This window comes from Phoxinus phoxinus (genome assembly GCF_949152265.1).
Source record: "Phoxinus phoxinus genome assembly, chromosome: 18".
Classification (NCBI taxonomy): Eukaryota; Metazoa; Chordata; class Actinopteri; order Cypriniformes; family Leuciscidae; genus Phoxinus; species Phoxinus phoxinus.
Window position 1 is genome coordinate 5,143,034 of NC_136893.1, and position 20,882 is coordinate 5,163,915.

The 20,882-nt window shown below is 35.6% G+C and overlaps 2 protein-coding genes across 4 annotated transcripts in view; both read right to left on the bottom strand.

The window, feature by feature from the left end:
* The window catches only part of gpsm2l (G protein signaling modulator 2, like), a 26,951-nt gene extending 12,017 nt beyond the window's left edge, over window positions 1-14,934 (bottom strand). Inside the window, exons 1-5 of one of the 2 annotated variants that reach the window (XM_079587551.1) lie at window positions 14,659-14,934; window positions 3,669-3,890; window positions 3,441-3,576; window positions 1,202-1,341; window positions 873-996 (exon numbers count right to left, since the gene is read on the bottom strand). In XM_079587551.1, coding sequence (XP_079443677.1) covers window positions 873-996; window positions 1,202-1,341; window positions 3,441-3,576; window positions 3,669-3,889 — 621 coding nt within the window. In that variant the 5' untranslated portion in view covers window position 3,890; window positions 14,659-14,934. Of the gene's footprint in view, window positions 1-872; window positions 997-1,201; window positions 1,342-3,440; window positions 3,577-3,668; window positions 3,891-5,821; window positions 6,199-14,658 lie in introns of those variants that run through there. The other variant, XM_079587550.1, reaches the window with a different exon arrangement.
* Window positions 14,935-17,857: 2,923 nt separating this feature from the next.
* ghrhrl (growth hormone releasing hormone receptor, like) overlaps window positions 17,858-20,882 on the bottom strand; it is a 37,874-nt gene continuing 34,849 nt past the window's right edge. For both annotated transcript variants that reach the window (XM_079587569.1, XM_079587568.1), the window contains 2 exons: window positions 19,361-19,402; window positions 17,858-18,089 (listed from right to left, as the gene is read on the bottom strand). In XM_079587569.1, the coding sequence (XP_079443695.1) occupies window positions 17,988-18,089; window positions 19,361-19,402 (144 nt within the window). In that variant the 3' untranslated portion in view covers window positions 17,858-17,987. The remainder of the gene's footprint in view (window positions 18,090-19,360; window positions 19,403-20,882) is intronic.

A 20,882-nucleotide genomic window follows, 5' to 3' on the forward strand; every position in this document is an offset into this window, starting at 1 on the left:
GCAGATCGTGGAGACATTTTAATCTTCCACGATCAAAAATCGTGATATCGCACACCCCTAATCTAACATAATATTTGACGGTGCCCAGGGCCCCTTAGATGTCCTGGGCCCCTGGGCAAGTGCCCAGTTGCCCTAATGCTTAATCCGGCCCTGAGTGTGTGTAGTCCCTACCAGCCGTTTGTTGTAGTCCTTAAAAAACTATTTGCTATAAAAGCAAATATCTCCCTTTGCTCTGAACTTTGAGCTTCGTAACTTTGCAGATGTTGTTTATCCTCAAACAGCAACATTACACACTAACTAAAGTTAAAAAAGTGAAATCATAATCAACCACCCTTTTAATTATCATTACAAGTATGGTGTTATATAAATATTGATATAATGAATTATTGTTTACACAATAATACAAACTTTCTGTACACTAATCTATCATTTATTCTATCTTGTGCATTTTTGTCATAATTTTTATTACACATTCAGTTTGTGCATTTGAATATACCCGAATAGAAGACGACCCTGAATATAAGAATATTATGTTGCTTCTCTCATTTTACATGCAAGTATAGCCGAAATCACAGCACAGATATTGTTTTTATCTCATTTTATTTCATCAGACGACGGCTCGATTATCAGGATTTTTGTGCAGATTAATATCTTGGAAGGGAAAGCTGGTTTTGTCGTAATGGGTCGCGTTTCAGTCACTATTTCATATTAATTCCGTTTGTCTATATCGCGAAAATAAATCGCGACCCCCCATTTTTCAGCCTATTTTTAGGACAAAAACCTTGTCTTATATTCGGGCATATATGGTAAACCACAAGTACATTTAGATTTAAAACTAACATCTTATTAAAGAAACTCTCAGTGTGAAATACCTGCTCGTGGGCAAGAACAGCATCCTGGAAGTTTCCGAGCAAATAGTGCGAGTTGCCAAGGTTGCCGTAAGTCCTGCCCTGTGCCGCTCTGTCCCCCAAGTCCTTCACAATGGCCAGATTCGCTCTTCAAACCGAGACAGACAGTAGAAGATACAGTAGGGGAGATAATAATGGAAATTTAGCATGCTTATGGAAAACATTACTGCCTCTTGAGGCCAAACAAATCTCTTTCAGAAATGAAATATTGTGTCTTTTAGCACACGTGTGTCATCTACACTCTAGTTTTTGCCATTCAAAAGAATGAAAACAACAAATGTTGGCTCGCTCACTCATAATACTCGGTTGCTTTCTTTAGAGCGATGCGTGCCTCCTCGGGAAAGTCTCCAGGGTCCATACCGCTCCAACATATGTTCTTCCCCTTGGCGTGGTACACATTCCCATAATTATACAGCGCTCGAGCCTGCCCCACCTAACAAAACCACACACACACACACACACACACACACAACCAGCACTGATTACACACCTAAAACAGATCGACAGCTTGCACATCAACTATGTTTATGCTCTGCTAAAATAGATCAAGCCGTGTCTTTGGATAACAGGACAAATGTGACTTTAAAAAAACAAGTGGAAATTAAAGGAATACAAATATTTTATCATCATTTACTCACACTGAGACATGGGAGATATAGGAAAAACATATCACATTAATCTTAAAAAGTTTGGTTGATAATATATAATCAAGACACTTTGAAAAGTGTTTAAAAACTGATTTATTGTAGTTGATCAGTTAGTTATTTCTATTTTATCAATACAAATAAATACATTCAGTTTTAGATATGCATGTTTTGTATGTTTATATGTATTTTTGCATCCCTAATTAAATATTATCAATTAATTTTTATTTAATTTATAGACCATTTAAACTTTTTATTGGCGTGGAAGATACTGAAAAAAAAACAAAAAAACAAAAAAAAAAACACAATATTATTGGAAGTTTGGTTGATGACAAAATATAATAAAGATGACAATATTATCATATGTTTATAGGAAAGTTAATAAAAATACCATTTAAAAAATAATCCTATTACTGTTTATTCATTTATATATTTGAACAGACAGTTTTATTATTGTAGCAATTAAATTAATACAATTGTATTTTATTCTTTGAATAGTCAGTTTTATTTGATCAATTAATAAATATTATTTTATGCATTTATTTACTTGCTTACATCAATAAATAAATATTATCAGTCAATAATCACATTTAAACAGCTTTTTATTTTATCTTCTCGCCATCATTTGTGTCCCAAACTATCAGGCTTGTTTTTAGCTGAACGTTTTCTCTGGTTCTGCAAGCATATGACGACCAGGAGCTTCATGCTCCAACAAAAGGACAATAAGTGCCTTAAAAACAATCAATGCTATTCAATATGTGATATTCCCAGTCTGATGATGCCATATAGCTTTCACCGAGGCTGTGACATCTTATTCACACAGAAGTACATTGTGCCTTGACATGCCAGGTTTGACATCAGTACAGAACGGCATTGATTCATATATATTCTTTCAAATATGTGTTTCGACAGAAGAAAGAAACCTCATAGGTTTTGAAAGAGAGTAAAAGATGACAGAAACTTGTTTTTGGCTTAAGCGATTGCATTAAAAGGCCTTTAGTTTCATTTGGTTTGTGGATCCTGTAAAATTAAATTCCAGGACTTTTTAAGCGCTACTTTTTTGGTTTTCAAGAACTACAATCACTTAACAATATCTTTATTATCTTTCAAATAAAAAAAAAAAGTTAATAAATAAAAATAAACTAATAAAACAAAATGGTGCAAATAATGTGCAGCACATGCAATGACTGTGGTAACTTGAACCACTGAAAGGATCCTATGACAAATATATCGCTTTCCTTATTCAAACTGATTTTTTCCTCATGAATATATGATTGACATGAAGAATGAAAGCTGTATCATATACTTGGATATTTATATAAGCAATATTACACTCATAGTCATGCGAAATGTCTCAATAACTATATAAAACGGGCTGCAGCGTTCATTCTGCGTGAAAAGATACAGGTGAAACTCGAAAAAAAATTATATCGTGCAAAAGTTCATTTATTTCAGTAATTCAACTTAAAAGGTGAAACTAATATATTATATAGACTCATTACATGCAAAGTGAGATATTTCAAGCCTTTATTTGTTATAATTTTGATGATTATGGTTTACAGCTATGAAAACCTTTTCACAATTGTAATTTTGAATTTGGGGTTTTCATAGCTGTGAGCCATAATCATCAAAATTATAACAAATAAAGGCTTGAAATATCTCACTTTGCATGTAATGAGTCTATATAATATATTAGTTTCACCTTTTAAGTTGAATTACTGAAATAAATTAACTTTTGCACGATATTACATTTTGCGAGTTTCACCTGTAATTCAAGCACCTTTTCATAAATATGGCTGTTTTCAAGGGATTTCCAGGACTTCAATTTCAAAAAGTCAAGTTCAAGTACTTCAAGCACCTTGTATGAACCCTGCATTTGACACCTCACCTTATCATGGAGCATCTTGGAAATATCCAGGTGTCTTTGGCAACAAACTGCTGCTTCGTCATAGCGTCCCAAAACTTTCAACGTGTTTCCAAGGTTCCCACTGGCTTTAGCTTCTCCCAGCAGATCTCCAATAGTTCTAGAGGAGCCATAATAACAAAACTTGTCATTTTAGATAAGGATATAATCCTTTCGGCTTTAAAACAGTGACATAACATTCCAGATCCAGACCTGGTGAGCGTCAGGTCATGCCGATGGTATTCCAGCGCCTTGTTGTATTCGTGCAGGTGGAAGTATGCGTTGCCCAGCTGACTGTAGATGGCGCTCAAAATCTGCAGGTCTTCTGTGCCCACCTGGATGGCCGACTCAAAAAAGGAGACGCCCGCACTGTAATCTCCCACTTTACACAGACGCTCACCTTCCAGAGCCAGTTCCAGACACGAGGCCTCCATCCTGCAGGGGGCAGCAGAGAGGTGAGCACAGGGCAGGAGTAGGACAAAATGGGTTTACGAGGAAGTGTTCAGACGTGATTTATGAATGGCAGTGAAGCGATGCAACTGACGTTGGTAGGTCACATGATAATGACAACATGGCGGATGTAGTACGTCCAGATTGCATTCACACTGCACACATTTATACTATTTAAAACACTTTTTAGCACTCACAAAGTATGCACTCATTCAAAATAAGTACCTACTCATGAGAGTATGCAATTTTGGATGCAGCCGAATTATTTATGAGATCAGAGACCAAAAAATGTCTTTTGGTAAAAAAAAAAAATATATATATATATATATATATATATATATATATATGTGTGTGTGTATGTATGTATGTATGCATGTATATATATATATATATATATATATATATATATATATATATATATTAGTGCTGTGAAATCAATAAATCGTAATTAATACATTTATAGACACACACACTTTTTTAATTGATTTGACAGCACTAATAAATATATAAAAATGTAAAAAAAAAATACATAGATACATATTTTATTGCTGTATAATTAAATGTCTATTGATGTGCATAAAGACAAAAGCAAAGTAAAGGGAGTAACATATTTAAGTTTGATATGCATTTTGACAAGACTATTAAAAGAAAAGAGAAACTAAAGGTTTTTAAACCTAACGATCAGTCCAGTATTTGTGTTTGGCCAGTAACTGCAGAGGCCTTATGTTTGAGGAACAATAGCCTGGACCTTTCAACTTGCGAAATGATGCCGTTTCCATTAACCGATGTTATGAAACTAAAACATCCTTTAGTGTAAATGCATTTCCCATAAACACACTAAGGGTTTCTCATATGTGGCAATCTAAAGCATTCCCCAGATATTGTAGAAAAATCTAGAAAGAATTACTAACAACATCATTAGGTCTGTGTCTACACAAGTTCTTGTCAGCTGACACGCAGTACAAATATGAATGACTCCCATATTAAGAGTTCAAATGGTGTCAAAGAATGACTAATAATCTCCGCTTAATCAAGGAGAACGCTGACCTGAACGCCTGTAAACCTTCTAAAGTATCACAGAATGTATGAAAAATATAAACACACATATTTGCATACAAGGACTTCTGTTTGTTCTTTCAGAGTCCATGTTATGTATAGACATTAGGTGCCGATTTTTGTCTGGAAAAAAGTACACTTTTAGTCCTCATCAAATGTGAAAGCGCTGAGTGAAGAGACGAAATCTGATGTTTAAAATACAGCAATATTTGGAGAATTAATGAAAATAAGAAATTATAGATGCTACACAACATGAGAAAACAAAAACTTCATTACCACGTCATCAAAAACAACACAACATTATTTACCTTTAAATACATACAATGCCATTAACAAGTTTGGGGTCTGTAAGTCTCTTATTCTCAGCCAGGCTGCATTTATTTGATCAAACTTGCAATAAAAACGTAATATTGTAACTGTTTTTTATTTTATTTTAATATATTGTATAATGTGATGTATTCCAGTGATCAAATCTGAATTTTCAGCATCATTACTCCAGTCTTCAGTGTCACATGATCCTTCAGAAATCATAATATGGTGATTTGATGCTCTAAGAAACATTTCTGATTATTATCAATGTTATAAACAATGTTGCTGTCTCATATTTTTGAAGAAACCAAAATACTTTTTTTAGTAGAAAGTTCAAAAGAGCAGTGTTTATTTGAAATACAAATCTTTAGCATTATAAAATATATTTACTTTCACTTTTGATCAATTGAATGTGTCCTTGCTGAATAAAGGCAGTAAGCACCTAGTGACCACCAATAACACCATAGCAACAACCTAACAACACCTTAGCAACCACACAGCAATGCCCTGGCAACCACATATGACATTTGTGTGTAGATAAACTCACCCACCTTTTATCCTTTTTCTTTTTATAAAATTCAGTGCACCGTCCAAACATCTCAAACTTTTTGATGATTTTTTCTCCTCTAATGTGATAGACACGTTTAATTCTCCATGGCGTGAAGCACGAGCCCCACAGCTTCGACCCTCTCAGAGACATCACAAAACTGATTTACCTCTTCCAAAAGACACCAAATTCCAGGATAACACCCTCTGTGAGACCTTTCCAAACCCTCAACCCCTGGTGAGAAGCCTGAGCAGAACCAGACGAGGCTTTAGCATCCAAAATGTTTTGTTGTTGGCGTGCCGTGACGGGTTACGCTGGGTCTCGCACACATGAACGCAGGGTCAGCGGTAAGCCTTCCGATAACAGATGCAACTGTACAACATGCCCATGTCATCCACGGACACCCGATGGCAAGCGTCAATTCCAATTATCAGTGAGACGACACATGGGGATTATCACGCATAAAGGGCGAAACAGAGTAACTCTAATGTGCTTAGAACAACTCTTAAACCAGTTATTCCAGTTGGGTGGGTCGGGGGGGAAAAACTATGCAGATTCTGTTTGTTTTTTTGTGTGTTTTTTGTTACACTCATAAAAAATAAGTGTTCTTTATTGGCATCAGTTCCATGAAGAAACTTAAACATGCATTTAAAAAAAAAAAAAAAAAAAAAAAAAAAATTGATTTTTTTTTAGATGAGGATGTGTTCACACTTGTTGTTCAGTTCTCTTGGTTTTTGGTCCGGACCAAAAAAGAAAAAAATACATTTAGTCCCGATTCGTTTAGCATTTACACTGTCATTTTTAACACCAAACCTAAAGATAGAAAACTAAAAAAAAAAAAAAAAAAAATATGCCATATATATTTTACAAAGGAACTCATCGAACATCCAAAAAAAACAATGCTGCGAGGAGACGTGGTTCTGATGCCTGTACTGAACTGGGATGGACAACATCGCGACTATGATGAGGGAAAAAAAAGGGTGTGCTTTAGCATTCTGTCCTTTTTAGGGTCGCATCTCATGACATCATGTCTGTTTTTGGTTTGTTTCGATTGTCTTTGGTCTGTGTTGCGTTCATATTTCAGTCGAACAGCACTAGAGTTTGTTTGGAAGTGGACCTAGACCCGTCTTGTTTGGTGCGCACCAGGATTCGGATGGCAGCGTTCACACTTATTCGAATAAACCGCACTATCAGAGTAATCGCACCAGAGTTCATTTTAATCGAACCCAACCTGACAAGTGTGAACAAACCCTAAGAAAAAAGTTTTTTTAAGAACTGTTCACTGAAAGGTTCTTTGGGGAAACAAAAATGGTTATTGTACACGAATACAATTTTACTTTTTTATTGACATTTATGGTTCCATGATGAACCTTTAAAATCCACGAAACCTTTCTATTACATGAATGTTTTTTTTTGTTTTTTTTTGGAAAAAGGTTCTTTAGATTTTTAATATATTCTTTACTTCACACCAAAAATGGTTATTTTAAGAACTGTTCAATGGAAGGTTCTTTATGGAACCAAAAATAGTTATTCTACATTCCAAAAAATAAAGTTTCATTCTTTGTGGTTCCTTAAGGAACAAAAATTAGTCCTTCATGGCATTGAAAAAAAAAAAAAAAAAAACTTTTGGAACCTTTTATTTTATTAGTTAAAGCTTAATGGTTTGTTCTAATCCTTAATCTCGAGAATGAGCAATTGTAATAGTTATGCTTCTGCACCATGTGCAACAGATATATATTCCTCAAATAATGTGGATTCTTTTCAGTGTTCAGAATTACAATTTAGAAAATAAAACCAGCAATAAATACGTGAACTTCAAGTAAATTGACCGTGGGACCTGAGAAATAACTAGTCTTTGGCATCTAGTTACGTGTTTGGCTCAAACCAGAAAGCAAAAAGCATCGTTTGCATTGGAAAGTGCACAATTAACTTTAGAAAGCTATAGCCACTCTTACCATTATTAATAAGAGTTAGCAAGAGAAAGCATGAAGGCTTTAGAACTGTGTCTGTCAAGGAACAAAGCGACCCAAGAAAACCTCCCTGAATCAGTGAATCTTTTGCTGAAGGAGAGTGAGATGTTGTCGTGAAGAACGAGTCGACTCCAGCCAGAGGAACAGTCAGGTAACCAAGGCCATGCAGGGAAAATCCATTAGACCAAGTTAAATCCCACGCTTTGCCCAGAGTGTCCTCAGCGGAAGGCTTGCGGCGTTCACATGCTCTAATTTCTTTATCCTCAGCGAGGTGGGACGCGGGCCGAGCGGCTGACGCCATTTCTCCACTGACCGATGCAAATGACTAATTCGCACCATATATCGACTCATACTTCTCATGAAGCTAATGAATTTCCCCTATTCTTACTGCAACACCAGGCATATGTTGCTCATTATTTCTGTTCATTTCTAAAACTCTGACATTAAAGGGACAGTTCACTTAAATTTAAATTCAGTCATTGATTATTCACCCTCATATCGTTCCTTGAGTTCTGTGAAACTCAAAAGGAGAACGTTTAGCACAATGTCTCTGTTTAATTTGTAACAAAAAACTGATTATGACTGAACGCAACATGGCAGTTCAAATGTGCAGAATGGAGAAAAATATATGAAAGCTTATTAGGGAAATAACGGTGGGAAATATACGCTACTCATTGAATAGCAACATTTTCACCACAAAATATTAGAAAAGTCACAAAATATTAGGAATAGCCTACAGGTGAAACTCGCAAAATTTTTATATCGTGCAAAAGTTCATTTATTTCAGTAATTCACCTTAAAAGGTGAAACTAATATATTATATAGACTCATTACAGGCAAAGTGAGATATGTCAAGCCTTTATTTGTTATAATTTTGATGATTATGGCTTATAGCTTATGAAAACCCCAAATTCAAAATTTGAATTGTGAAAAAAATTTCATAACTTTAAGCCATAGCTAATCATCAAAATTATAACAAATAAAGGCTTGAAATATCTCACTTTGTATGTAATGAGTCTATATAATATATTAGTTTAACTTTTTAAGTTGAATACTGAAATAAATGAACTTTTGCACCATATTCAAATTTTGAAAGTTTCACCTGTACATTGGAGTCATGCTGGAGCTTTTTGTCTTTTTGGAGCTCTTTCATTCTATGGAAAGGAGTAGCGTGAACATCCTTTTAAACATCTCCTTTTTTGCTCTACAAACGAAAGTAAGTCGCATCAGTCAAAAAAAGCGTCATGAAGAGGGAAAAAAAACATATAAGTCGCACTGGACTATAAGTCGCATTTATTTAGACATTTATATCACAAAATCCAAGACCAAGAACAGACATTTAATCTGGAAAGGCAAGTTATTCAACTACATTACACAATAGCATACAGAACAACAGGCTGTGTCCGGTATGTTAAGGTAACACATTAACAGTTATTCAACTACACAATAGCAGAAAGTACATATACTGTACCTGACCCAATTGCTATTCAAAGTTTTCAAACCCCGCCCAACCACAGCCAAAACTAGCCCGTTTAGGTTTGCCAGGTAAAAGTCATCTTCCGGGGGAAGCAAAATTGCATTTTGTGGGGAGAGGTTAAACAAAACAAAAAAAAACTACAGCAACAATGTAAAAGTAGTCCATTTCCGCAGGATAATCGCAGACTTGGCAACACTGATCCCAATTTCAGGACCTTGTTGGAACCATGACCTAGTGGTTTGCACATCTACTCCAAAACATGCTGAGCCGAATTCAATCCCATTCCCGTTCTCACCAATTATTTCCTGCAAATGTTTCACTGGAAAAAACACTCCCTGAAATAAAACAAAGGCCCTCGACTCATCTCTCAGCTTCATTGTGAGATGGTTCTGCATTTCAGGATGTACGACAGCAACCGAGACAAAACAGTGCCAACGAGTGATGACCCTCCATTTGAATTATTAAACACGGCTATTAAAAATGCACACACTAGAGATCTTTCGACCAACCTGAGGCCATTTTCCTTCGCCTCCACCCACAGTATTACATTTCAAAGCCCATTTATCTGATGGAAAAACAAGTGCACGTCAATGGAAAGATAGACAGGTGTTTTGGTATTTACAGCAAGATCTGTTGTGTAAAACACTCCATAATCGGCAAAAACATGTTGAGTTAATAGAGAATCGATTCACTTTTTTTTTTTAAATGTGCCGTATTTAAAAGTTTTGTGTACCATATGGCAAGACAAGTCTTTTCTCCTACCTGGAACGGACATGAAACGCTTGATCCTCATCTTTTGTGATCCCATCCATTTAGATTCATAGTAAAAGTCCAAGTTTAAAACAAAACTGCAACAGCAAACATAAAGATGGAGCGCACATATCCATGTTTTCACCGTGTCTGAGCCATGGACCATCTGACAGGCGAGCGACACACTAAAGAAAGAGTCTAAGAAATATGATCCTCTCTCTCCCACACACACACACACACACACTCTGAGGTGTACGTAGCTAATGATTTCACTAAGAAAACAGTCATTAACTGATTAATGACAACACACTTCAACCCTACAAGCTAAATTACTCATGTGGAGGCTGAACATGAGGAAGTCTCTTGACTTCCACGTGAGCAACCACCCGATCATCAAAAGACACTTTTTCCAGGATGAAAAGTTGACGTTGTTGTATTACAGTAGCTATGCTTCCAAGTTACGAATTTAACTTTTGCACAAAATTGGAATATCTCAAAGTATTTGCAATTAAAGCAACAAAATCACCACTTTCTGGGAAATTGGCACAGAATATCTGTAGTAAAAATGGAAGTTGCTGTAATCACAAGCCACTGTGGCTCCTTTTTCGTACATTATAACTTGACTTGCACCTCACAGATGAAACGCATTCAACTGTCTTGTGTTTGGGAATGCAATCGTGTGAAAACAGTTCTGCGAGGCAATAAAAAACTATTTTAATGACTGACTTTGGCATTTCAGAATGATCAAACCAACATTTGAGATGCTTGTGCGATGCAATTGGTCTGCTGGTTGGTCCAGTTATCCAATCATATCCTCTGTTGAGGCAAAGTGGGTTTTTTGCGCATCAAGTGATTTATTCGGCAAATGAGTTTCCATCGTAGTTTATGCGCATGTCTTCTTATCGGATAAAAAAAAAAAATTCGCCTCAATTGACCCTTCGCAGGGAGCTTGATTGACAGGTGATCTGACCAATCATACTTCGCCATCCGCCATTTTGTCCGACAAAGCAGTCAGGAGAGTTAGTAGATTAACATGGGAGGATTTGAACTTGAAAAATGGAGTGTACTGACGCCTTTCCGCGGTTAAAACAACATTCCTTCTGATGTTCATTCATGTTTTCATTCCTTCTGATGATTCATTCATGAGCGGCGTAGCTTGTCGAACATATAGCGACAGAAAACTAAGGGGGGCGGGTCTTTGCGAACGGTCAATTGAGCACATAGGCCTACATGTATATATATATTTTTAAATGTGAGCATCTTGATGTTTCCATCCAGCGTTTTTTATGCAATATCCCAAACTTTTTCAAAATATAGGCTATTCTTTTGTGTTCAGCAGAAGAAATAAATTCATACAGGTTTTGAACAACTTGAAAGTGAGTAAATGATGATAGAATTTTCATTTTTGGGTGAACTATCCCTTTAAGAATTGAGACCATAACCATCAATAATCTTGATTTCATTTGAAGGGATGGTGACACATTAGATATCACTTACTCACCCTCACACTGATCCAAACCCACCCATGTGACAAGATTTCTTCAAATAAACACAAAAGAAGATGTTTTCAACAAAATATTACAGTGGCCAGAACCGGACAAGTTACAAAACTGACAATAAACACCATAAAAACAGTCTTTGCGTGCATGGAGAAAATCGTGCAAGCATCAAACCTGCATGACGTGATGCTTCTTTATGCAATGTTTGAATGTAAACATTTATGGAAATAAGATTTACGAGCTATTGTGAAAGGGGATGATATAATAGCAAATAGCAACTTAAATTCCTTACAACAAAGTCATCATATGACTTCTTGATGTCATCATATGACTTCTTGATGTCCAAGACCTTTAACATCATTTTGGAGATTGTCATCTTTAAAAATATCTACTTTTGCATTCCACAGAAGCAGTGTTGTCACTGTTTTAAACTAAAACTAAAACTATTAAAAACATTGTTAACTGAAATAAAATTAAATAAAAAATATTAGATGAAAAACCTAAAATTAAATTAGAAATGCTCCGTTGCCAACTAACTTTAAATAAGTTTGTTGAAATACTAAAATTACTGAAATAAAAATATATTAAATATAAATAGAGATATAACAATATATTTATAATAGATACTAAAATAACAGTGCACATAAGAAAGTCTTGGATTTTTTAATTGAACAAAAATCGTACATGCAGTGGGAAAATGCGTCAGAAATCATATTTGTTTGTACTTCAGGAATTCCTTGTATTGACCAGAAAACTGAAAGCATTGTTAGTTTTCAAAACTGGCTCAACTGACAATCTGTATACTCAGGAAAGGGCTGTGACTAGGGCTATGAAAAAAAAGTTGATTTGATTACGGCCAAACATAGAGGTTTTGTGGCTCGTTTCCTAAAGGCCTGAGCCAGTTGGTCCAGCAAAACCTCAGGCCATGTCCAACTGCAAGTTTACTCAAGCGTCCGCGATTAAGACACTCTGTATGCATTTTCCTTTTTGTTTGACATTTCAACTTCCTTGCCAGTGTGTTTTCACGCCAGGAATATTCAACCACTCACACACTGGTCTGCAGCATCATTTTAGTTCAAGTTGTATTTATACCAACATTTCCAAAAACATTGAGCCTTATTCAACTACCCAGTAAGGGTGACAGCGGCAGCTTTGTGAGCAGTAATAGGCCAGATTAGTCAGTCTTTTCAATAGAATAAAACACAAGGTACAGCCTGTAAACAGCTGTGATTCATTAAAAGATTCATAAACCACAGTGCAGACACAAGAGCCGCTGTGTCCGTTCTGTCAGCCGGAGCCTGTCCAGGTGTTTCTCATTTAATCCCACGGGAGGGAACTTTGGGGAGTCTCACGGTCATATTTCACCCCGAAATTAAAAGAAAATATAATATTTTGCATAAAGAAAATGACACCTATTATTTTATCTAGGCCTACATATTTTAATCAGAATTAGCAACCGGCATACTTGTAATTTTCAATGGAAATCGGGTTTTACTTTTGCATTTCTTACTTGTAATTCTGCTTATTGGTAATGATGAGTCTAACTAACGACAATAACGAGAATGAACCTCATTGGTTCTTGCTGAAGCTCAAATGTGCTGCGTAACACAAGAATGAACCTCATTGGCTCTCGTACGTCAAGCGAACATGATTGAGCTTCCGTTTACCACAACTAATGTGTGAGTTGATGAATGTTTAAAGTCAGCGTGAACCGGAAGTTGCAAACGACTTTTCTCAAGTGTTGTGACGCATTTCCGAGTGAAAGGGAATATTGAACAGAGGGCAGGGTTTTACTTTAGCGCCTCCTCTCCATCTCTCGCCCATAGCAGAGTAAAGGCCTTTTTATGCTTCTGCGTCATATCGACGGCGTACCCCCGCAGACCCTTCTGCGTCGACGCGAACCCCTCCGCCGTATCTCGACGTGCACCTCCAAAAAATTGTAACTACGTGTTGAGGCGACGCAGACCACAAGGGCTGTGATTGGTCACACCCCCACCCCCCTAGCGTTCTGGCGGTGAAATGCACCGCGATGCAACACAACCCGACGCAGAACCATAAAACGGCCACGACGCCGTAGGAGTGACGGCGTAGCTACGGCGTGGAGTTGACGGTGAAGCATAAAAAGGCCTTAATGGTTTGAGGGGAGTGGTTAAGCGTTTAACCAACCCAAGCCGTCAAGCCTATGTCATCAGAAAAAGAACCATTCCAGACCCGGAAGTAACTTTTCAGACTTTGATTATAGATAACTTCAGCAAACAATTTTTTTCCGTGTATTAACTTGCACGGATTAAATGTTCATATCTGCTAACAAAGTAAATAGGGTCAATTTTGATTTCATGCCGACTTTAATGTGAATAAAAGCTTAAATTGAATCTGTTCGTCATATAAAGCGATCCTGACAATTTGGACAAACCCACTCAATTCATATGGATTAGTTTAACAATCTCTTTTTATTTTTGAAGGGACAATGTGGTAGTTGCGTAACTGTCAATGGAGGGACAGAAAGCTCTCAGTTCATCAAAAAGATGTAAATTTGTGTTCCCGAAGATGAACGAAAGTCTTATGGGTTTGGAACGAGGTTGAGTATGACAGAAACTAAATATATATTTTTTTATATTCATTGTTTAATACAATTCTATAGACCAATATTAATATAAACACAGCACAATTTTAGTTATATAACACTATTTTTCGGGGATTATAATAATGGCAATTATATTTTTATGAGAATTTAGGAAAATGTGCTTAATAATGTTACAAAGCAGCCCTTTTGTTTTCATGCAAATATTCATTTTATTTTAAATTTTCTATTTCAATATAACGTATTAGTGGAGGAATGAACAGAATGTTTTGACAGAACCGGTCATCATTTACCAGCATATTGACGTGCCTTTGAGATAAACTGTAAATATAATTTTGACTAAGTTTGTTGTTCGTTTTTTTTTGTACAAAATCGTCATAGAAGCAGCACTAAATAGATTCAAGACGTTGCTCAAGAAAGACAAGTCAAGGAAGTACTTAATAAGCAACATATATACAGAATAGTTCAGTGGAGAAGTTGTTAAAGCACAACTAAACTAACGTTAAAGCATAACTAAACAAACGTTAAATCCGAAAGAGAAAAGAAATCAAACTCCTAACTTACCTCAGACACTTTGAGATCTGTACTTTAAAGAGTGTAATCGCGCTACATGTCCCGTGGTGGAAAAGTTTCTCCCTTTGTCAAGAAGCATCGAAAAAGTTTCTTTCTCTCACTCCGCCATGTTTTCTCAAGATACTTTCCTTTCCTAGGCTACATTTTTTTCGGGGGAAAAGCAACGCGTCTTTTGCTTTGGCACGCCAATCATTACACAGAGCAGGCGTTTGTAAACGCCACGCCTCGGCATCAAAATGCTTTAGTGCTGAAGTAACTCTCGCGAATGAATCGTTCTTTTAAACAGACTCTTTTGAATGATTTAGGCGAATCGATTCGCCAATCGATTCCCAAATCTCAATCTATGAAGACTAATATTGTGAACTTATTAGTAATAATTGCCATTTTTTATTTAATATTATTAACAACATAAGGCTGAGCCAGTTCTATTGAATGTCTTTTGTTCAGCGAACCCATTCACAAAGCGTTTGTCGGCTACTGACTTTGTTTTAGACAAAAACTTTAAGAAAGGGCGGGGGAAATGTCGTTAAACATATTGAGGAAAATGTAATAGGCCTACAAGTAATAATTATCATTACCAATTGATATTATTAGGGGACTAAAATGTTGCCAAAGGGATAGTTCACCCAAAAATAAAAACTCTGTCATCATACCCACCCTCAAGTTGTTCCAAACCTGTTATGTATGAATTTCTTTGTTATGCTGAAAAACAAAAGAAGATATTTTGAAGTAAACAGTTGATGGGCCCCATTGACGTCCAATGGGGGGAAAATATAAACATTCTTTAAAATATCTTCTTTTGTGTTCAGCATAACTAAATTCTTACAGATTTGGAACATGACAGAATTCTCAGCTTTGGGTGAACTGTCCCTTTAAACTCGCAGTGAATCGGTTCACGGAACTGACCATCTGAAAGAATCAATTCACTATTATGAATTGGACTTCCTATAGTGCTGGAAGCAGCAGAAAGAATTTTACGGATTTATTTATGTCAGCTCCTCAATTTGGTTATAACTTTTTGTAAAAAAAATATATATATATATATATATATATATATATATATATATATATATATATATATATATATATATATATATATATATATATATATTTATTTATTTATTTATTTATTTATTTTTATTATTATTTTTACAGGAATGAAGTCTTCCTTTTTTTTTTTAAAGGAAAACTTCATTATACAAAAACACATTTCCAAGGACTATAAAAAAGTGAACTAAACTTCAAACTTCTATAAAAATAACTATGGTGAGTAAATAGTAGTGTGATGTATTGACCAGCAGAGGTCACTGTTTATTACTGACGGACAAATCCAGCTGTCATTTAATAATCTCTAAAGGACTGAGGACATTGTCATTTATGTATGTTTTTCCTGTTTTAATACAAAGTAATTATAAGTCAGACATTAAAGCAAAAGATCAATAGCACTTGAGCTCAAAAATAGCTACATGTACTCATTATGCCAGCTTTATACGCATATATACACAAACATAAGTACATAAGGACATCAGCTTAACTACACTATTAAAGCAACAAACACACAAAAAAAAAATCCATTACACAGGTAAATTATCATACAATTGGGTAATATTTCCATCTCGGTAATGCACTCTGATGATTAGATGCATTAAAACACTTAAAGCCACTCAAAGCCGTGGAAACAAAATACTGCATTACAGCTGGACATACATACATTATGGATATAATATTTATGCTAAAATACGTTTTTGCTGTTTATAGGCAACAAAGTATAAATGCACATTTGGTGAGAAGAGACCAGACAAGAGAAGTGACGACCAGAGGTGAGAGGAGAGGAGAGGAGACAATAAGAGAAAAGACAAAACGAGAAGAAACAAGCAAAGACAAGATAATACAGACGAGACTAGAAGATAACAGAAGTAAAGAGACAGAAGAGATGAGAAGAAACGAGCAGAGAAGAGAGACAAGAAGAGACCAGAACAGAAGTAAATACCGGTAGATGAGAAGAAACAATAAGAAACGAGCAGAGACAAGACAAGACAAGAAAAGAAGAAAAGTAGGAAAAGACAAGCAGAGACTAGAAGAGAGGAGACAAGAGAAAAGACGAGAACAGAAGTAAAGAAATGAGCAGAGAGAAGTACAAGCTATTTCTGTTCTCAGTAGACGCAACATTTTACAGTTTTGAGAGAGCAAGAAAGAATCAACCAGCAGAATAGAAGAAAACAGGGCTAGTCGTTACACTTTTAGCTCAAATTAATATTTTGGAGTCAATGTCTGTATAGACATGTCAGTCTTTGCTACAAAGATGCCTTTGAATATTTGAACTATTGCAGAAAAAAAGATAGTTTCTTAAACATACAGTATATTGCACAATAAATTCAATGGGAAGGATTAAACAGGATTTTCAGCTAAATTTAAACAGTAATGCAATTATGAAACACAAAACAACCCATTCAATAAAATTAAAAAGGTCACAAAAATATCAAACCACTGTTCAGGCCAGCAGAAATTGTTATCAAAAACATGTGACAACTTGCCCAGGTTACCATATCTCACTCAGAAATCCACGGATCTATCAATTATACAAAATAATACTATACTGAACACACACACACACAGAGAGAGAGAGAGTAGTAGCCTAACGTGATGTCCTGAGGTGATATTGGTTTTTAATGACCCTACAAGTTCGATTAAACCATCAAAATATGCAGAAAATACTTTAAAGATTAGGGAAGAATAAAACACTGCACATCTGAAAAGGTAACTATACAGCTACAGGTTATATTTTACTGTGTAAAAAAAATGCATAGAAAAACTAAAATCTCACAAAAGCGGTCACTGACTACAACATCATCCGTTTTAATGATACCCATGGCTCTCTCTTGTTTTTGCATGTGTTCATAATTTCACTGTATGACAGCCTGGCCAAAAATTATTTACCGAACATCTTGCCATGTTTCATTGCGTTAAAATAAAACAATTGCTTACAATACGATACAATGTACAACACAACACACAATAAAAAGGGTGAAGATGTCTATTACTCAAGACCAGACATCACTTTTGGCCACTGCTATTTAACAGCACTTCTGTAATGATAAATTACAGTATGCTCTCTAATAAATCGTTTTGAGAGTGTTTAAATCAGCCCAAATGTTCAGTATTTGAACACTTAAGCCTTGGTGTCACTGTAAGTTGCAGGCTAATGGCGATGATCTCACTTTAAGCCATTTGTTGTCATGTAAACTGAGCAATACAACTTGCGAACAGTGTCTCGTTCAGATGTGAGTGTTTTCTGGAGGCACTGATGAGTTTTAGTGACTCTAGAACGGAGTGTCCATTTGACTTCCTTTGGCTCCGACCGGGACGACAATGTAACTCCCCTCTTGATATCGACTCCATCGTGAGCGTATTTCATTCTGAACCTGATCAACAAACACATATATGATATATAATCACAAAATCCCTAACTTAGATTATAAATATTTTTTTATTATTAAAGGAACACGCCGACTTTTTGGGACTTTGGCTTATTCACCATATCCCACAGAGTTAGATAAGTCCACACATACCCTTTTCATCTCCGTGCGTGCCGTAACTCTGTCTGACGCACCCACCGCTAGCCTAGCTTAGCACAAAGACTGGAGGTAAATGGCTCCAGCTAGCATACTGCTCCCAATAAGTGACAAAATAACGCCAACATTTTCCAATTAACATGTTATGATTTGTATAGTCACAGCGTGTACAAATAACAAGGTCACATGAGAGACAGCCATCTTCTAACCGTATACATACTGGGAACTATATTCTCAGAAGGCGAAGCACTGCTACTTGGGCGGAGTGATTAGCGCAACACTCTGAGCGAACTCTTTGCTCCTCACCGCGGGGCATCTCAGGCGCTGCGAGAAAATTACTCTGCAGAAGTAGCAATGTTGGCGTTATTTTGTCACTTATTAGGAGCAGTATGCTAGCTGGAGCCATTTACCTCCAGTCTTTGTGCTAAGCTAGGCTAGCGGTAGGTGCATCAGACAGAATTATGGCACACATGGCGATAAAAAGGGTATGTATGGACTTATCTAGGTGGATGCTGCACATTGGTGGTGGTTGAGGAGATTCCCCCCTTCTATGTAAAGCGCTTTGAGTGTCCAGAAAAGCGCTATATAAATGTAATGAATTATTATTATTATTATTATTATTATCTAACTCTCTGGGGGATACGGTGAATAATCTAAAGTTAAGTCCTTTAAGTTTAAACTAAAACCCTAGCCATACTGTAAGACTAAAATATCATAATGAGATTAGTTTATACAGTGGTTTTGTTAGAAATGAGTTTCATTAAATGCACGAAGCTAAGCTTTACCGTAAGCACAGGCTCAAATGCAATGCATTTTTATTATTCATCCTTAATTCCTTACTGGCCTTTGAGCAGTCCTCTTGTAATTCCCCAATCTGTTTCTTAATCAAATTAATAAAGACTGGCAAACATGTTTGTCAAGGATTTTATTGAGCAAGATTTTGAGTACAAATGTTGTTCAGTCCTCTGAGAATGCTGATTATCTCCATTCAAACACAAAACTGACTTGCATGCACTTTTGCATTTGTAAATGAATAAGGGCTTTCAGCACATTATTTTGAATTTTGGTGCATATTTTGTATGTTTAGGGTGTGTGAGGGCTATCAATCAATAATCGCTCACCTCCTGGTTCAGGAAACAGTAGAGAACCGCCACAATAAGGCCCTTAAGCAAATCAATGAAAAAGAGAAAGTCAGTGCAAATTGCAGAAAATGTTCCTCAGATCAAACATCTACAAATATTATAAATCCATCTCTCTTCCTCTCCCTTTCATCTTATATTGAGTGCTTTGAGACACAAATTACATGCTTTTAACACAATTTCTGCAGGCCCATATACTTCTGCATAATCATGGATGTATATCTATGTGTTGTGAGGCAGCCGGATCAAATAATCCATAAGAGTACATAAAATTAAAATGCAAGACGGTCCAGCGCTAACGTATTCATCCGCTGTAAGAAATTGACTGGCAATGTGTTCATAAGAGAGTTAATCCAGATATTTCCATAGCCTACTAATGACATCGAACAGCTAACATGTTTTACAAGTGTGACTCTGAATATAAAGATGATAGAAATCGGTCATGGATTTGCATGCTGTTAATTGTTACGTTGAAGAACGTACATTACTCTTTACCATATAATAACTGTTCATAAAAAACTAACTGGAAGTCGTTCCTTAAACATGCTCTTTTTAGTGAATCAAAAACATGCAGCGCACACCGTTTAGTCCAATACATGAACAAATGGTTATTTTCAGTGAATCAAAAACACAACGTTAAACTGTGTAGCACGATTCACCAACAAATGACTCCTCTACACTTTTTTTTTTTGGTGAATCAAAAACATGCAGAGCAACCAGTGTAGTCCTATTCTGATTCACAGACAATTTACTCTCTTAATTAAACTAGTTGTTTTTAGTGAATCAAAGACATATAACACAACAAATGAAGTCCGATTCATAAAATAATGACTCTTGTAAGCCAGTTATTTTTAAATAAATAAAAAATACAGCACAAACAATGTTGTATATGATTCACTAACTAATGCGTCTATGACTCACACACTTTTATGGTAGTTTTAAATAGTTTATAATTTTAGAATAATCTTACAAATTGATATAATCAGTGTTTTACAGAAGAAATTCAGGTTACACTTTTATTTTAAGTTGTTTTTTGTTACACTGTATATAATTATACATTTTAGTAGTAATTATTTACATGTTCTTACTATACGGTTAGGATTAGGGTTTGGTTTAGGGTTAGTTGCAGATAATTATGCATAATTTATAGCTATTACTATAGTAACTACATGTAACATATTATGTAACAATGACACAAAAAAAAGTGTTACTGAAATTCAATTTAAAGATGTAGGACATATCAGTTTTTGGTTGTGTTGATTCCTTAAATAAATAGAAATCAAACTGCATAGTTTCGCCTCTGTTGTTAATTTCTTTATATCAATATTTTTGTAATGTATCAAGTACCAGGGTTTCCTTTATCAATTACAGCATTGCCTGAGAGAAATATTTAATATAAAAGTATAAAACACATTATAAAAGAAATATTCCCACGTGAATTAGGAATTTGTGAGCTGGTATTGAATCGGTAAATATGTATCAATAACTAACCCTATTTCAAACA